This window comes from Cygnus atratus, chromosome 1 (assembly GCF_013377495.2).
Source record: "Cygnus atratus isolate AKBS03 ecotype Queensland, Australia chromosome 1, CAtr_DNAZoo_HiC_assembly, whole genome shotgun sequence".
NCBI classification, from domain to species: Eukaryota; Metazoa; Chordata; class Aves; order Anseriformes; family Anatidae; genus Cygnus; species Cygnus atratus.
The window spans coordinates 54,985,775-55,003,452 of NC_066362.1; the positions used below are offsets into that span (position 1 = coordinate 54,985,775).

General features: G+C 58.9%; 4 protein-coding genes across 4 annotated transcripts; 1 reads left to right on the forward strand and 3 right to left on the reverse strand.

Moving 5' to 3' along the window:
• Positions 1 to 3,471: 3,471 nt before the first annotated feature.
• On the reverse strand, positions 3,472 to 5,330 carry GALR3 (galanin receptor 3). Its single transcript, XM_035551968.1, has 2 exons — positions 4,981 to 5,330; positions 3,472 to 4,357 (listed from the first exon to the last, which is right to left on the reverse strand). Exons 1-2 carry the CDS (start codon positions 5,328 to 5,330, stop codon positions 3,472 to 3,474), a joined length of 1,236 nt encoding a protein of 411 aa, XP_035407861.1.
• Positions 5,331 to 7,768: 2,438 nt separating this feature from the next.
• LOC118250708 (noggin-like) lies at positions 7,769 to 8,506 on the forward strand (the record flags this gene model as incomplete). Its single annotated transcript, XM_035552005.1, has 1 exon — positions 7,769 to 8,506. A coding segment is annotated over one exon (738 nt), but the record flags the coding sequence as incomplete, so codon positions are not given.
• Positions 8,507 to 9,880: 1,374 nt separating this feature from the next.
• GCAT (glycine C-acetyltransferase) lies at positions 9,881 to 13,676 on the reverse strand. Its single transcript, XM_035551981.2, has 9 exons — positions 13,454 to 13,676; positions 13,224 to 13,354; positions 12,601 to 12,702; positions 12,154 to 12,300; positions 11,728 to 11,882; positions 11,475 to 11,557; positions 10,943 to 11,114; positions 10,553 to 10,674; positions 9,881 to 10,221 (listed from the first exon to the last, which is right to left on the reverse strand). Exons 1-9 carry the CDS (start codon positions 13,665 to 13,667, stop codon positions 10,070 to 10,072), a joined length of 1,278 nt encoding a protein of 425 aa, XP_035407874.2. The 5' UTR covers positions 13,668 to 13,676; the 3' UTR covers positions 9,881 to 10,069.
• Positions 13,677 to 16,020: 2,344 nt separating this feature from the next.
• LOC118250699 (histone H5) lies at positions 16,021 to 16,703 on the reverse strand. Its single transcript, XM_035551993.2, has one exon. The coding sequence runs from the start codon at positions 16,603 to 16,605 to the stop codon at positions 16,021 to 16,023; it is 585 nt and encodes a 194-aa protein (XP_035407886.1). The 5' UTR covers positions 16,606 to 16,703.
• Between the last annotated feature and the right edge of the window lie 975 nt (positions 16,704 to 17,678).

The following is a 17,678-nucleotide window of genomic DNA, read 5'->3' on the forward strand; positions in this document are numbered from 1 at the left end:
CCCATGCTATTTGGGCTTCACCCCGATATGCAACACTCAGCCCTGACCTGGTCTGCTTCCTTTGCAAGCAGGGACCACGAGGAGCAGGATCGGAGCATCACTGTTCCTGACCACTGTTCCCTTCTCCCTCTCTTGTATGCTTTGGGCTGTGAAGTGGGCCCTCACATCTGGAAACGATGCAGATTTTTGTACCTGGAGGCTGGTGTGACATGCCAGCTGGCTGCCAGCCACGGTGTCACGCACAAAGGATGGTGGCAGCGAGCTGCAGGACTAGCAAACCCCTGGGGAGGTGGCCAAAGAACACCAGAGATATTTCCAGAGGAGCAGCAGCCACCACAGAGAAAGGGAGACAGAGGAATCGGGAACAGGGATGGGAGGCGAGGGAGGCTCGAGGTGCAGAAAGCAACATCAAACACTTAAGTGGGAAAAGAAGAATAATCCCCAGTACAGCAACAGAGTTGACCTCAGCGCGGGGAAGGGGGTGTCCTTGCAGCTGAGCTCTAACAAGCTGCACAACAGCGTCAGCGAGGGTTAGAAATGCCATGTTGCCTGGGAATTTGATGAGTGGGCAGGACAAAGCAATAAGGGAAGATTTACGCAAGCAGAAGCAGGGGATACAAAGAGAAGAGGGATAAAGGGGGGGGGGGGGGGGTTGTAGCTCTGCTGCGAGGTCTGCAGCATCTTGCACGCACCAGAGCTCTTCAGACCCCCAGCTCCCATTGCTGCCAGGTGTCCTCATCCCCACTCTACAGTGCCCATAGCACTGAAAGTGTCAGAGGACAAGGACGGGGCCAAAATCTCCTCACCTGTGACCGCAGCCTCCAGCTGCATCTCCAAGGTCCCACCACACACAGGAGCAAGGAAGGACACCAGGATTTCCACAGCCCGTGCAGGGCTCGGGGCACCACTGACGGGGCTGTGCTGCCTCCAACGATTTTACATTTGGCACAGGCTCACACTGGCATTTGGCAGTGGGCTGGCAGTAAATGGCTCCTCTCTCCCAGCTGGGGCTCCCTCGCTGTTTGAATTAGCCGTAAAGTGAGCAGCGCGGTCCCCGCTGATTTCCAGCCTGCAGTCTGCCGCACCACCTGGCCTCTGCGTCTCCTCCCGGAAAATCAGCCTTAGGGGCTTTGCTGGGAGGGTTAGCTCCATGCATGTGCTGGCTGCGGGCAGCAGGGCAGCGAGAAGTGAACTGTCAGGAAAGAATTGCCATCCACCCTATTCAGGGCAAACACGTTCACTCTGAAACCTACTGATGCCATGACAGTCAGCTCCAGCACGAAACTCTGGAGTGTCCCACAATGTCACTGCCCTCACTAGACACTTTCTGCCAAGCTTTCTCTTTTTCACCTGCTCTTAGGGCATTATCAGTGGAGATCTGCTTCATGCTATAGGTTACACGCTCAGGAGCCACACAGCACTAAGCAAATTCCATCTGCAATTAAGGAAAACGAGGGCTGTTGTAAGCATGCAATATTTACTGTAAATATTGAGCTGGAACAGTGGCAGGTTTAACGCTTTGCAGATAAGGCATCTGAGGTCTGGCTGTGGGATTTTGGAGGGGGTTGTTGAGCTCTGCAGCACTCGAGCTCAGCTTTGTGGGTTTGAATGAGAGAATTCTCTTTCACTGCCCAGAGAAAACCATCTCAGTGGGGATAAAGCATGGGCCTGATGATCCTTGCCTCTCCTGGAGGAAAGCAAAGCCCCTGGGATGTGATCAGAAAGTGTGATGCTAACAGAGATTTCTCTTTCATCTCTCACCATGGACTTCCTTCCATGGCCTTTCCCAGAGCTTGTCTATGCTGGTAAATGAAGGAGGACGTGGACCACTTGCACTCACAAGCCAAGTACATCACAGAGCCATGTCCCCATGGCAAAGCTGTCTCATCCCCACAGAAGATGGCTGCCACCATCTGCTGCACATGACCACGCGTGCTGGGGCAGCAGAGATCCCCTGCTTGTCCCCTCCCTGTTCCACTCTCGTCACAACTGTGGTTATCCACCTATGACAAAAGTGGAGCCGTGCGAAGGCCCCACGCAGCCGCATGGTGCTCACCCCACCTCTGGAGCTGCATAACACTGTGCGGACTCCTGCAAAAACGTGGCTGCTCTGCCAGCATGCTGCTTCTCGCCTCCCTCATGCCTGCTTATCCCCCTTCTGCCCTCTGCTCCTTGCCCTTCCTTCACCCTTCTCACCACTGCTTTCAGCCCCTGTGAAGCCTCCATCACCAGCCTCCATCAGCCCGTGCTGCAGAGCCCTGCGCCAGGCGGAGACTGTGTCCAGCACATGTCAAATGCAGCAGGCAAAGGAAATAACCAGGGTTTACTTGGGTCAAGGGAAAGAAATTCCAGCACCCTCTGGTGAACGTGGTTTCTCGTCCCCCATAACCCCAAAGCACTTTACATCTGTCCCACGGTCAGGCCGCAGGGATGCTCGGCCATCCCGTGGGGTGTCATTCAACTGCTACCACAAACAAAGTCTCCTCTGTGGTTGTTCAGGGCAGGGTGGCCAACAGGAAAAAAAGCAGGGCTAAGTTTTGCTCCCAGGAGGACATGGGTCCCACAGCAATCCCACAGTGATGACCGTTGTGGAAGATGTCCCAGCCCACCGACTGGTGTAGGCCTCGCATTCTCCTGGAAGCCCCCTTCATTAGGTTGGAAGGGGCACTGAGGAGAAAAGATTGAACTAAGTGCACATGGGTGCCACCACAATTGTCATTACATGGAAAAAGGTGTCTTGCCAAGTCAGTAAACCACGCACATGGAGCTAATTCTACCGAATAACATCACCGCTCAGAGAGCAACAGGTCCTTCAGCCCCAGAAGGAAGGGATGAAACTCCTCATGATGAACAAATATCAAAGAGAAGGCAGCAATCCTTCAGGAATTTGCAAAAGGCAGACAGAAAGTAAGCAGAGGGATGAACCAGGTAGAACAACATGGTGGGAGGAGGAGTTGTGGGGTTTGTTTAGGAAGAACCGAGGGACAGACCTCTAGGAGACATCCTACAGCAAGTACTTCTGGTGGAGCAGGGTCAAGGGAAGAGGCCTGTCCTTTCTTCCTTGAACTTCAGAGAAGCCCCAAGAAGGGCACGCAGATATGTCAGCACACAAGCCTTTCCACTCTGCTGCAGAGGTTGTATAATCAAGCTGTTGACACAGATGGCTGACTTTTTTACATGAGACAGCGTTTTGAAGGCCCTCTCTGTTCTGGATGCAAGGGCTAGAGAAGGGGAAGTGGACCAGGACCTGGCCCATGGGAAACGGCATCACATTAACGTGTCCCTCTCTTCTGCATTTGTATGGTGGATTGTGCCATTCCTAGACAAGTGGTCCAGTAAGTGGAGGTGAGTTTGAACAACCGGTTGACCATTGCCACAGGGGCTTTCAGCTTGGCTGTGCCCCTCATTATTCTGCCTGCTTGGGAATGAAGTGTTTACTCACTGGCTGGAAAACATGTTCCTTTCCTTTGCTCATTTGTAGTAAACAGTCAGACACTCCTGAGATCTTCTCGGAGGGGTCATGGCTAGGAGATTGCCAGTTGTTACCAAGCTTTCCTCCTCCAGCAGTTCCTTCTGAGCAGAGACCACGGCATCTTGCAGCTGGTGAGTCCATGCTCTGGCATGCTTGGCACCTTCAGTGTCCCTCCTCCTGGTGTTCTCCCGTGGGACCTGGGTCACCTCCGTGTTGCCTCCATAGAAGCCTCTGGTGCTGTTGGTGAAACCTTTTCCCACGTTGACCACGTGAACTTTATTTCCAACTCTCTTCTTCTTCTTCCTGTTCTTGTTCTGGAAGAAGAGGCAGGTGAAGACCTGCTTGAAACGCTTTCGGAAGTGTTTGGAGATGAGGGCATAGACGATGGGGTTGAGGCAGGAATTGGCGTACGAAAGGCAGTGGGAAGCCAGGCGGCAGGCATACGTGGCTCTGTTGAAGGGAAAGTGCCCAAACCAGAAGCACAGGATGACCAGATGGTGGGGAAGCCAACAGAGGCAGAACAGGATGGCGACAGCCACAATCATCTTGGTGACCTTACGCTTGGCCTTACGGGACTCTGAGATCCTTTCAATGGGGTCTACAGAGGTCCACAGGAACTTGATGGTCCTGGCATATGCCAGGCTCACCACAGTCACGGGTAAGAGGTATCCAAAGACAAACGTGAGGATGTCCAGAATCTTTCGGCGCTGGTCCTCCCAGATGGGGACGCAGATGGGCACCCCGTGGTAATGGACAATCTGGTAGTAACTGAGGTAAGGCCCTGCAAAGAGCAGGGACAGCGACCAGATCACTATGATGGCCACTCCTGCGTTTCGGGTGGTGCGGAGATCCCGGGACTTCAGCGGATAGCGGATGGCCAGGTACCTGGTGGGGAGGGGAAGGAGAGACCAAGCAGAATGTGGGTGAGATATCTCGTTGCCCTCCTGCCCTGTGGAGTTGCCATCTGTGAAGCCTTTCCCATGTAGCCTCCCATTTCTCCTCTTCCCCACCTTTCATGAGGGAGGGTTATGGTGAACTCACATAGCTAATGGGATCATCCCAACATGGAGCTGGGAATCTCCATCACCCTGTGCTTGCTCAGGAGGGGCAGGCAATGTGCCTCTTGAACCAGGGAAGAGGGCAGGAGAAGGACATAGAGGGCTCCCTGTTTCTCCTCTGGTGCGTTGTTTCCTCGGGTTTTAGCACTCTTGGTTTTGTATGGTGGACACCAAGCCTCAGTGCATGCTTGCACTCCTCCTGCTCAGGTGAGAAAGAGAAAGGGCTGGGTAATATGGCTGAGAGCTTGGCTGGGTGCTGGGAGAAGGCACGGGGAGATGTGGAGTAACAGTTAGAAGCTGGATCTGCTGGCCCTGCCTCTAGGGAGACCCTATTTGCTCTTTACAGGACATTCAACAAGGTAGGGACTGGTCTTTCTCTTACCCCTTAGCTTGAGAGTGGCAAACACATTGTCCCTGATCTGAGGGACTGAGATGGGAGGGGACACTTGCCTGTCAATGGAGACCGCAGCCAGGGTGAAGCTGCTGGCGTACATGGTGAGGTAGATCAGAAAATGCACGGCCTTGCAGGCAAAGGCCCCGAAGAGCCACCCATCCAGGGTGTAAATGGTGGCCTGGAAGGGGACACAGCAGACAATGAAGCACAGGTCGGCCATGGCCAGGTTGAGGATGAAGAGGTTGGTGGTGTTATACTTCACTTGGCCATTCCGTAGCAGCACGGCCAGCACCAGCCCATTCCCCACGGTGCCCAGAAGAAAGATGAGGGAGAAGATGATGGGCACGATGATCCCTGCAGCTCGCAGCTCCGGGCTGTCAGAGGAGGCGTTCCAGCCCCCTGGCATCTCCCCATCCGACAGCGGGGCCCTGTGAGCAGAGAGAGAGACAGCCTGGATTCATGTCCCAATCACAGTGTCCTTTCTCCTACCAGCTCACCTACATTTCTCCTACAATCCCAAAGCTGCTTTGAAACCTTTCGGGATTTCTTGCTTCCCAGCTGACGTTCAACCAGGCTTGGCCAGGGCCGTGGGGACATGGAGAAGGAACACCACCCAGCAGCAGCACCCTGCACTGTGCTGTATCGCCTTTAATGTGCTTTCAAATCAGAGTTCAACAGGTCTCTGAAAAGCGCAGGTGGGACGCATTTGATCTGTGGGTTTGGGGTATTGCTGACCTGATAGAAGGGCAGGAAAGGAAAATTTGGTTGCTGGGTACTATCTTGTCCTTGCCTGCTGGCAGGACTCACTTGTGCTCTCTCATCTCTGCTCTTTGCGCAGCTCTGGGCTGCCAAGCGTCCCTCCCCTGTGATGTGGGAGAGGATGGGGGGGAGAAACACAACTCAATAGTCATCACAAAGGAGTGATTTATCCCAAAGCTCGAGGAGCAGCGAGGTGCTGACATTTGCTGCCAAACTTCCTTCAGCACTGACTAACACCGTGCTCAGGCAGGGAGCGCAAACACCCTATCTCCTAATGAGCCTTCGCCTTATTGTTCTATCATTAGAACAAATTGTCCTTCGCTGAGCAGCAACCAAGAAGGAAAGACACCGTTATCTAGCAACTGTTGACATGCAATTAACTCTTTTTGGGTCGTGCGAGCTCTTTCACCCCGTGCTCCCCCGTCTCTCTTCTCATGCCACTTCACATCACACTCTGTACTGTGCTGGAAACTCATCCCTGGCTCTGAGCTCCCCTCTGTCCTACTGTTGACGGCCCAGCTCCTCCATCCTGGCCCCATGGGACCTTCTTGCATGAGCAGAAGACCGCGGTGTCCCTCTGGGCCCACACCTCACACGTAGGCTGCGGGGAACTGTGGGCACACGCTCATCCCTGCTCAGGGAGCCCCGAGGCTCGTGAAGCTGGCACTCACCTTTGCGAGAAGGGGCCTTCAGCTTCTCTGCTTGCTCAGGGGAAACCTCCAGAAGAGCCTGGGCAGCAGTGGCGAGGAGGAGGCAGCCCCTCGTCCACGTGGGACAAGGAGAGTTTGAGCAGCGCCGTCACCCCTGCCCAGTGCTCCAGCACTCCCTGCCAGCCACCAGCTCTGCTCTCATCTCCTCCTCACTCCCGCACTCGTCTCTCTCCTCCTGGAGCTCCTCGCACGCTCGCTCTCTCTCTGTCTCCCCCTTTTCCCTCCCTCTGCTCTTGCTGCTAATCCATTGATCTCTCTCTGTTTTATTTTTTTCCCCTCTCCCTCTCGTTGGGTTTGGAGTTAACTCCTCTCTGCCCAGCTTTCCTGTGGGTTCAGCAGCTTCCCCGCTCCCACAAGGAGGGGACAGTGGAGAACAAGGGTGCTGCTCCTTGCTGGGAGAGGCAGGATAGGGTCCTGCAGCCCCGTCACCTCTGTGTGTTCGGGAGGTGCTTCCCAACACCTCCAGGGAACGTGGCTGTCCCACCATGCCTGACCCTTACCTTGTCCTCAGTGTATGGGGCTAAAACCTCTGGAGCACGAGCAATTAGTTGCTATTTCTAGCTGTTATTAATTGCTAGCAGCATGGCAAAAAGTGCTTGTTGTGCAGACCAGATCAAATCGCACCCAGTGTCAGACCTGGAGACGGAGGGCAAAGCAGGCTTTTGTTTTCTGTCCAGCGCAGGTCTGACCTCTCACCAGCATTCCCCTCCCTGGGGAGAGAGGACAAGCAATCCAGGGATGGCCCCACCAGACATCCAGCTCCGTTATCACCACACAGGACAGCATGTGCTCCGGCTGATGTGACAAAAAGCAACTGTGACCCACACAGCCATCCTCCACTGAATCCAGCCCCAGGGTGCGACACATGCCCTTCAGACCTCCAGGACCACCAGGGCCGAGCATGGCTTGGGGGTCCTTTCTGAGCAAGACCCAAAATCCAGCAGCTGCCCCCCCCCCTTTGCTGGGAAGGTCCCAGATGCCTCTTCAAGCACAGGAGTGGGCAGGATGTGGAGGAGGAGGAGGTGCTGGACCCTTCCCCTCTGTGGCAGCCTCCTCTCCCTGGGGCAGCACGGGTGCAGGCGGCTGGGGGGAAAAGAGGCAGAGGTGAGGGTCCCGCTGCCCCTGCCCACATTCACCCCACCCGCTGCACCTCAGCCCAGTGGGAGGCCCCCGCTGCCCCCCCGATGTCTGGAGGGAGCAGGGTGTCCCCGGGCAGGCGGGCGGGCGGGCGGGTATCAGCATCCGCAACCAGGGAAAAGGGGAAGGCCGCGCTCGGGACGCGGCGATAACCCGGGGGACGCGGCCACAGCCCGCAGCACCGCTCGCCATGCAGGGCCCCTGCCGCTGCCTCCTCCTCCTCCTCCTCTTCCTCCTCCTCCTCTGCCTGCTGCCGCTGCCGCCGCCGGGTGCCTCAGGCCTGGCACCGCCGCCGCCGGATGACCCTCGAGACCTGCCACCGCCACCCGGCACCGCTGACCCCGCTGCCCGCCTGCTGCGCGGCCGCCCCTCAGCCCCGGTGCGGCCCTACAGCCTCTCGCTCTCCCCCGAGGACTACCGCTACGCGCCCAAGCCCCGACATCTACGGCCCGGGCGGCTTCGCCGGCTGCTGGGCTCGGCCTTCGACTCCTTCTGGATGTCGGCCGAGGAGCCGGCGGGTCGCAACAGCACCGCCGCCACCGAGGACCTGGAGGCCCTGAGCCGGGAGCTGGCGGAGGGCGCCGGGCGGTACCGCCGCAAGCTGTGGCGCGAGGCCGAGGGGCTGGAGCTGCCCACCCTGCTGCCCCCCGTGCCCGGGCTGCCCCCCGAGCTGCCCACCACCGTGGCACGGCGCCTGCGGCAGTGGCTGGTGGAGTGGGCCGCTTGCCGCCTCACCTCTGCCTGGGTGGACCTGGGGCCCGTCTTCTGGCCCCGCTGGGTGCGCCATACCGCCTGCCAGCCCGACGCCTCCGGCTGCTCCTGGCCCCCCGGCATGGCCTGCCGTCCTGCCCAGCTCACCCACCTCAAGCTGCTGGCCTGGCACTGCTGGGCCCCGCGGCCCCCCGGCCCCCCGCACTGCGCCTGGCGCCAGATCCCCTACCCCGTGGTGGTCGCCTGCAAGTGCTCCTGCCGCTGAGGGGCTGGGGAACAGAAGAAAATAAAATGCCAGAAGCCAAGCGGGCCACCCCTGTGTGTTTATCTGGGGCAAAGGATGCCGGGTGGATTACTCCCTGGCATCCCCGTGCGCAGGGGACTGAGGGTGGTGGGAGCGGGGCTGAGGTGTGGGGAAGATGTGGGGGGATGTGGGTTGAACTTCAAGGTGGACACTGCAGCATGGAGAAGGGCTGGAAGAGAGGCAGGTTTGGGACTGAGGTGTGACAGCATGGTGAGGGTTGTTCATGAGGGTGGGTGGAAGTGGGGGAGGCAAGAACCCAGGGCTGGAAGTGTCCTTGTTTGTACGGGAACTGGATGGGATGGGGCGCTCTGGTAGCTTAACGCACAACAGGAGAGATAGGTGAACCCACACCTACCCCACATTACCTGCAGGGTGGTGGCTCGAGATGGGGACGGACCAGCATCTGGTCCCAACTGGGGTTGGCCCACCTGGGATGGGTCGGGCTGGGAGCTACAGCCTGGAAAGGCAGCACCTCCTGCCTTTGCATCCTAACGAGCAAAAAAGTCCTCTGCTTTCTGGGCTAAAAGCCATAAACAGCCGCAGATCAGACCTCCGTCAGGAAGCCTTGAAGAAAATAAAGAGCTGGAGGATTCGCCTGGGAACGAAACGTTCTTGCACCTCCTGTGGTCGGCAGCGACTGCGTTATTCAATCGCGGCGCTCTGTGGCCTGACCCGCCCGCCTCCCCGGCGCTGCAGCTCCCGGCGCCACGCAGACCGCAGCCTGCTGCACAGCTCGGCCTTGAAGCAGCTGGGAGAGGCAGCGGGGACGGAGGGGAGAGGTTGGGGTGTCCAGAGGAGACGAGGAGGATGGGGAGTGTACGTGTGCGTGCAAGGACACGGGAGGGAGGCTGCATGACACACGGTTGGAGCAGAGGCAATTTGAACAAAGCCATCCTGCGATGCCCAGGACCTGGTGTGTGCCTGCTCGAGTGCTAAATCACCACCTCGGCACGGCTCGGAGGAACAAATGCAGAGATGCCAGCCTGCTGTGTGTTCTCTGCCGCGTGAAAATTGCACTTGATGGAGGGAAATTACAGGTTTCTGTCACCCGCTCAGATGCATGCCCTCTCACCCATCTCCTGGGCTTGTGCCACATGGGGCGAGATGCAGCTCTCGGGGCTGGGGTGGGAGCCTGGGAGCCCTGCGGTGAGGGTAAAGCTGTAGGGCTGATCTCAGGCACCAAGCAAGCCGGGGAGCAAGGAGCAGCAGTGCTGGGGCCAGCCTCTGCCCTCTTTCCCAAATTGGCTGCTGGTGGCACGGGTTGCCAAGGGCTGATGCACAGCCTAAGAAACCACAGCTCCCAGATGAGAAAGCAAGAGCCGGACATCTACCCACTGCACTGCAGGAAACCTTTAATGACACAGGGGCTGCTGCCAGTGCACCGCAACAGCCAGAGCCTTCCATCGGCCATATGCCTCGAGGTCCCGCATCCAGCAGCACGGTGCTCGAGCCTTCCCTCCATGGCACAGGCACTTGTGCTGGTCACGGGCAGGAAAGGCACCGAGGGACGCAGCTGGTGGCCCCTCAAGGCAGCGCTCCGTGTTTCCGTCCCACCTCGGTGAAGGCCTCCACACAGCGGTCGATGTCCTCATCGCTGTGCACAGCCGAAATCTGGACCCGGATGCGGGCTTTCCCCTTGGGGACCACGGGGTAGCTGAAGCCAATGACATAAATACCTGGGGAGAAAGAGCACGGAGAGCTGGAGCTGGCCAGGAGGGAAGCCTGAGGTGGCAGCGGGTGACAGAAAGGCTCCTGGCTCCCCCTCTTCAATCTCAGCAAACATTTCCAAGCTGGATTTCAAGGGGTACCTGCTTCTGAGCTCTGATGGACTAATGAAAAATCCCCTTTCCTCTGGGAAGGACCAAGAGGACATTTGCAGCTGGAGGGTACAGAACTAGCAGATTTCATGCAGCAATCTCTCTGGAGGAGAGATGGTGGTGGTGGCACCATCAGACGTTGATTCCGTCGAGGCATGCGCTTGCAGCCAGAGCTCCCTGCCCTGCTCACCTCTGCTCAGCATGTCCTCAGCCATCACTGCAGCCAGCCGGGCGTCCCCGAGCATGACGGGACAGATGGGATGGTCTTTCCCTGAGATGGTGAAGCCAGCTGCCGTCATCTTGCTTCTGAAGCTGGTGAGGAGAATGAGAGGAGGAGTAAAAATTTGTCATCCCTGTCCTGGGGGACCACTGCTGTGTTTTTCCTGGGAGCTCTGGCCACTGAGGGCCAGGTGTGATTCTGGTTCACATCTCCTTCCCCTGAGGGCCACCAGCTGTGACTGCAAAGTGCCTCATGGCTGTCAGCAGAGGGTGAACACACGCACAACTCGCTCCCAATGAGCCCCTTCCTGTGCTCCCACCCCACCTGGGGCCAGAGAGGAGCAGAGACATGGCCCCTCACCGCTGGGTCTTGGCAGCCATGGACTGGGCGATGGCGTTGCTCTCCATGAGTAGGTCCAGGGCCTTGGAGGCGCAGCCCACCACAGCGGGGGGCAGGCTGTTGGAGAAGAGGTACGGGCGGGAGCGCTGGCGGAGCAGATCGATGAGGGGTTTGGGGCCCGTCGTGTACCCACCTGCGGAGGCAGGGAAGAAGAATGGCCGAGGCACCCCCAGGGTGAGCTGTTCAGAGCGGGGTGCCTCGATAAAGCCAACCTGATAGCTGCAGCAGGTATTTCAGTGCAAACCAGGCCTAAAAAACACAGCTGATGCCTTTTACCAAGAGTTTCCACCTTGACCCCAAGGGCAATTCCATCGGGAAGTCGAGAACAGGGCAGGACCTCCCTTGGTCCTGTGGCAGGGTCCCAAACTGAGCCTCGTGCCACCAGCAGGACAAGGAGAGCATGTGTTTCGTTGCTTTGTTGTTGGACAGATGAAGGCAACGTCAAAGCAATGCTATGGAGCACTTTAGGGCATGGGCAAGGAAATGCCTTCACCTGCAGCTCCTCCAAGAGCTTTTCCCAGGGTGGAGTTGATGATGGTGACCTTGTCCATCACTCCCAGGAGCTCATCAGTACCCCTGCAGAAAAAGGAATGTCACGTTAGGACCTGTGCCAGCACGTACCAGGGAAACTGCTCCACACCTGGCACCTCGAGGGAAACAAAGCACCACCAGGCCGGTGGCCAGGCAATGACACAAAACCCCCAAGACCCAAGGGGGCCTTTCACGAGGCTGAAATGACCCCTTACCGGCCGTTGGGCCCGAGGAACCCTGTGGCATGGCATTCGTCGATGAAGACCAGGGCGTCGTACTTCTGGGCCAGCTGGCAGATCTCCCGCAGGGGCGCGATGTCACCGTCCATGGAGAAGGCACCATCGGTGGCCACCAGCCGCAGGCGGTGTTTCTGTGGGAGGGAAGAGTGGCACGCTGCGAGGACGTCACCCTGAGGAACGGGGCTGGAGAAGGGACCCAGCCCTCGTCCCACCTGCTGTAGGGAATGGGTACATCTAACTGAGACGGGGGGTTGTGTTGCAGCCAGCTGCATCCCCACATGGCTTATCCATGCCAAACAGCAAAAAAAAAGGATGCCCATGGCACGGGAAAAGGCCAAATCCTTCAGGGCTGGTTACTGCCCAGACACGTGGGAGCCTTGGGGTGGGAGCGCAGCCCCGTACCTGCGCGTCCTGCAGCTTGGCCTCCAGGTCCTGCATGTCCATGTGCTTGTAGCGGTACTTGTTCGCCTTGCACAGGCGGATGCCATCGATGATGGAGGCATGGTTCAGCTCATCTGACAGCACCGCGTCCTCTGGGGTGAGCAGAGCCTGTCCGTGCCAAACAGACAGGATGAGCCTCTCCCGCAGGGCGCCACCTCACCCGAATAGGGCAGCCCGTCCCGGTGCGGAGGACAAAGCTGCATTTGACTGCAGCTGCCACGTCTCTCCTGGCGCTGCTAAATTTTCCACTTTCCTGCCCAGCTCCCTTATCCCCTGGTTTTCTGAGGGCTGAGTAAACAGCTCCACATGGCCAAGGGCACCAGGCCTGGGCTCTCCACCAGGGAACCTCTGCAGGATGCGGCAGGCTCTTTGCTGTCCTTCCCCTCTTCTTTGCCAAGCACTACAAACCTCAAAGATGCCGGCGTTTGCGTCGAAGCAGCTGGCGTAGAGGATGGCATCCTCCCTCTGGTGGAAGCGCGCGATCTTCTCCTCCAGGTCCTTGTGTATGCTCTGAGAAGAAAGAGAAAAAGCAAGCATCACCGCTTGGGCAGCGCGAGTTCCTGCTTGCCTGCTGCTGATGGGTGCATTCTGTGAAAGGGAGAGAACAGACGTGTTTTATCCAGGAAAGGTTTATGTGGGGGAGAAGTTAATGGGCCCTAAAACCACAGTGATCGGCTTGGATGCCAAAAACCCAGCAGGGAGACTCCAGCCTCCCAGCCACGAGGCAGGAGCTGCGGGTTTTCTGCGTTTAACCTGCTGGGGCTCTGAGAGGGATGCAGGGGGGATAAATTGGGGTAGGTTTGACTGAGATGGTTGAAGTCTAGGATTTTTAAGCGGGCCTGGCTGCAACCCTGAGTGCTGGGAGGGGTGGGAAACGGCATTTGCTTTCTGAACGCGGGGGGGATTTTGATTCTTCTCCTCTCCAGGGAGGGCATGGTTAAGGCCGGCTCATTTCCAGGATGAGAAATGGATGAGAGAGGGGGAACTTTTCCTGTACCCTGCTGCCGAAGAAGCAGCCCGGTGCCCGGTACCTGCGTGCCGCAGATGAAGCGCACGGAGCTGAGGCCGGCGCCGAACTCCTCGAGGGCTCGCACGGCGGCGCGGATCACCTGCGGGTGGCTGGACAGCCCCAGGTAGTTGTTGGCGCAGAAGTTGAGGATCCCTGCGGGGCACACGTTACAGCCGCCACCGCGACGGGCACCGGGGACCCCCGGGGGACCCCCACCCCCGGGGACCCTCCCCGCCGCCGCCCCGCGCTCACCGGCGCCGCCGCCGCCAGCCAGGCGGAGGTGGGGGCCCTGCGGGGAGGCGATGACCCTCTCGCTCTTCCAGGTGCCGGCGCCGCGGATCCCCTCCAGCTCCCCCTCCAGCCGCCGCCGGAGCTGCGCCGCCGCCGCTCCCGAAGCCGACCGGGAGCCCCCGGCCCCGGCCCCGGCCCCGGCCCCGGCCGCCCGCGCCGCCGCCCGGAGCCACATCCCCGAGCCCGACCCGCTGGGGGCGGTGCCTGCAGGGCCAATGGGAGGGAGGTAGGGGAGGGGAGGGACGGGAAGGGGAGGGGAGCCCACGGTTTGGTGCCCCAGGTGGGTCGGCACCCCAGGGTTTGGGGAGCCCAAGGGGCTGCCGCGCTGCCCGCCCCATGTTGGGGTGTGTCGGGGTGGGGATGGCCCCGCAGTGGGGCTGGTGGCATCGTGGCACCGGCTCCCGGTGCGGCACTGGGCACCCCTTGAAGCAGGCGTTGGCTCCCGCTCCCAATCGGAGCGGGCTCCTCTCAAGGGCAGCCAAAAGGCTCTGGGCCAAGGGACAGCGAAGAGCAAATGTGCCTTTATCAGTCGGGGGTGGTGGTGTGAGCAGGCACGGGTGTGCTGTGCTGGTGCTGCAGGTGCTGTGCGCAGGATCCTGGAGAGTGGCTCGTGTCCAAAGCACGGCTTTACCCCTGGGGCTGCATGCCAGGAGCATACACCCCATGCCAGAGGGCAGAGACACCTTGGGCTGTCCCCAGGCCATGGCTGGGATGGCCACCAGCAGCCCAGCCTGTACTTTGCACCCTGGTGTGGGAGCATCTGCTTCCCCAGGCTGCTGCCCCCATTCCCCCTGGCCTTTGCAGCCTGCGAATCTTGCTGGGAGGTCCCCAATGTGTCCCAGGCTGTCAGCACCCCAAAGGACTCCAGGAGCCTCCAGCCCAGTGAACTGGGGTCCTGCAGGCTATTGGGGTCAGGAATGCCCGGCTCAAAGTGGTGGGACATTTCTCTCCTGAGCGATTTTGCTTCTTAACCACAGGGTTTGGATCCTAGAGAGGAGGGGATTTTGGATGCCTGGGGCTGAACAGGCTTGGACACCCCCTTTGAGAGGTGTGGAGGCCTTTTGGCCCAGGTGATATGGGGAGGAGGCTCTGGCCCGAGGGATTTAGGCACCTTGACACAGGCGAGTTGGGCTTGCCGAAGTCTGAAGGATTTGAATAAAGCCCATCCACATGGTTTAGGAACCAAAGGAATTTAGGGATTTATGGGTGTCCAGCAAAGGGGACAATGAGCTAAGGGCCTGTGGGATTAGCCCAATGAGTTTGGGTGTATCCAGCTGAGAAGACTGAGAATCCTGTGGTCTGAGAGGTTTAGGACCTACTAGCTGAAGATCAGGTGCTCGAGCTCAAGGAATCTGAGTGCCTTTGGCCAAAGGGGTTTGTGACCCACAGGCCCAATGGGTTTAGACACCAGAATCCCAGCTGGGTCAGGTACCTCTGTCCTCCACTGTAGCTGATTGGGGATCCTGTGGCCCCTCATGTCCAGAAGGATTGGGGACCTAACTCTTGAAAGGGAATTTGGATCTTCAGCATAGGTGGTCTGGAGACCTTTGATCCAATGGTCTTAAGAACAAGAGCCCAAAAGGGTCCATGTGCCTCCAGGCCAAAGATTTCAGTAACCTGAGCTACAGGGTGCTGTACTGGGGTCTTCTAAGGCTAAGAGGCTCGTGCACCATCTACCTGAGTAATTTAGGATCATCAGGCCAGTGGATCTGGGAACGAACAACCAGGAGCATGAAGACCCTAGGACCAAGGGGTTTAGGCACAGCAAGCCTCAGGTTGCTCGCCCAGGTGATGGTGGATCCTGATGTCCAAGGAGTTCCCAGCCTGTATGATTGGGGATCATTTGGGCAGATCCTACCCACGGCTCTCAGACCCGGCAGGGCAGTAGGGCCGTCCCCATGGCTCCCTGCCAGCCCCGCGGGGAGGGACGCTGTGGGGCCGGGCCGGCCCTGAGGCTGTGCCAAGGCCCTGTTGACAGCGGGGCCTTGCCCATCCCCACACCCCAATGGTCCCTGCCACCACCCGTCTGCGCCGTTATCTCCAGCCCTCACCCGCTGGGTGGCGGGCTGACGGGGACGTGGGGCGGGAAGGGAGCGGGGAACCCATTTTCCTCCTCCTGGAAGGGCTGCGGCTCTTGTCAGGCTGTCCTCCCTCCCTCCGAGTCCTCAACCTGCTCACCACAACCCCCCCAGACCCACAGGAATTGAAGTCCTGCCTGGCCCCAGCAGACACACGGGGTCACCCGCGCTCTCAGCACACAGCCAGCAGCCCAGACGTTAAGAAAAGAGACACACAAAGCTTGCAAGACGAAATAAAAACCCAGACCAGCAGCTCTTAAAAATGGGAACTCTTCATGCTGAAGATGTTCCTTTTTTTTTTTTTTTCTTTCATTAATTGCCTTATTTTAGCTGTTTCCAGACAGAAATAGATCGATTCGTTACAAAATGCAATAGTAAGAGGTAAAAATAAAGGCAAAAGCTATTTACAGAAACCAACGGGGAGAGTCTGGACAAAGGCCTCCAGACTTCTCACTTCTTTTTGGGTGATTTCCGGGCGCCGGATTTGGCTCTGGGTTTCGACCGCTTTGCCTTCTTGGGCTTGGATGTCTTCAGCGACTTGGCCTTAACAGTCTTTGGCTTCTTGGCTTTCTTGGGACTGGCCTTCGACTTCTTCCTGGCTTTCCTGGCGGCGGCTTTGGGCTTCTTTGCCGGTGACGTGGCTTTCCTGAGCCTCGCCGCCTTCCTGGGCGACGTGGACTTTCTGGCAGCCTTCTTCTTCTTCTTCCTCCCTGCCGGGGACCTCTTGGCCTTGTCTCCCTTGGCCAGACGGAAGGAGCCAGAGGCCCCGACCCCTTTGGTCTGCTTGAGGATGCCGGCGGCGAGCAGGCGCCGGATGGAGAGCTTGATCTGGAGGTCGGCGTGCTGGCCCACCTTGTAGTGGCTCTTCACGTACTTCTGGATGGACTGCCGGGAGGAGCCGCCGCGGCTCTTCTCGGCCCGGATGGCTGCCGCGATCATCTCCGAGTAGGTAGGGTGGGACGCCGGCTTCCGAGGTGCCCTCGCCCGTTTGGGCTTGGCGGCCGGGGCCGGGGCCGGGATCGGGCTGTCCGTCATGGCCAGCGCTTCTCCCGGTGCTGCAGTGGAAACTGGGACCTAGTCGGCCACCCGCGGTGGGGGGACCGGGGCAGGCTAAAAACAGGAGCCGCGGGCAACACGGGATGCCGTGCTGCTACTTCTGCCACCTCTGCCGCCTCTGTGGGCGCACCCACCGCTGCCCCACATTTAAGGGTGTGGTGCGGACGGCAGTGAGGACTGCCTGTCCCCCGTGTCCCCCCCCCGTCCCGTCCCGCCCCGCCCCGGCTCACTGGGGTGCACTGGGCAGACGGGGAGGGACGTGGTGGAGACAGGGAGGGACACTATGGGGACAGGGAGGGACACCGTGGGGACAGGGAGGGACACTGGGGTGGACACCAGGGGATGGGGAGGGACACCGTGGGGACAAGGAGCACTCTGGGGGGGACACTGGATGGGACGAAGGCACTGGGAGGGATATCGGGGGACAGGGAGGAATGCTTTATGGGGACACTGAGGGGACGGGGAGGGAAAGTGGGGGGGACAAGGCGGGACATGGCAAGGACACAGAGGAATTTTAGGGGACAAGGAGGGACACGGGGAGGAACATCAGGGGATAAAGAGGGGGGCACTAGGCAGACAAGGAGGGACACTAGGCGTCTCTCACTTCCCTCTGCCCCGAGCCACTATGGTGTCACCCTGGGGTGGGTGATGGCTCCCTGTCACACCGCCCGCTGTCCTCATGGCACTCAAAGGGGTTGTGGGGGGTACTTTTTCCCTGCAAAAAGGCTCAAAAGTAGGTTTGGCAGCCATACCCCGTGGTCCAGTGCCTCTGTCCCCACTCCTCTGTCCCATCTGCTCCCCACCAAGGGGCTTTGGGGATATCATCTCATCCCTCACGCAGGGTCACAGACTAAAGGCTGTCCCCTGTTTTGGGGACAGACAACTCTTTCCTGAGAGACAGAGCAGGGACATGAATTCTCATCAGCCATCGCTTCCCAGTTGGGTCTGCATTCAGCTGCCCCTGGGAGATTAAACATGGCTGTGACTGTCACCTTCCTGGAGGATTCAGATGATGTTTTCCTCCTTCTGTCTGAAAAACATCTGGTTGCCCA

Excerpts from the sequence above, each read along its gene's own strand:
- GALR3 (XM_035551968.1), bottom strand. The coding sequence starts at position 5,330 with ATGCCAGGGGGCTGGAACGCCTCCTCTGACAGCCCGGAGCTGCGAGCT. Across the intron at positions 4,358-4,980 it reads GCTGCGGTCTCCATTGACAG|GTACCTGGCCATCCGCTATC; the intron begins GCAAGTGTCCCC and ends CCTCCCCACCAG.
- GCAT (XM_035551981.2), bottom strand. The coding sequence starts at position 13,667 with ATGTGGCTCCGGGCGGCGGCGCGGGCGGCCGGGGCCGGGGCCGGGGCC. Across the intron at positions 11,115-11,474 it reads AGCTCTTGGAGGAGCTGCAG|GTGGGTACACGACGGGCCCC; the intron begins GTGAAGGCATTT and ends CTGCCTCCGCAG. Across the intron at positions 10,675-10,942 it reads ATGGCTGCCAAGACCCAGCG|CTTCAGAAGCAAGATGACGG; the intron begins GTGAGGGGCCAT and ends TCTCCTCACCAG.
- LOC118250699 (XM_035551993.2), bottom strand. The coding sequence starts at position 16,605 with ATGACGGACAGCCCGATCCCGGCCCCGGCCCCGGCCGCCAAGCCCAAA.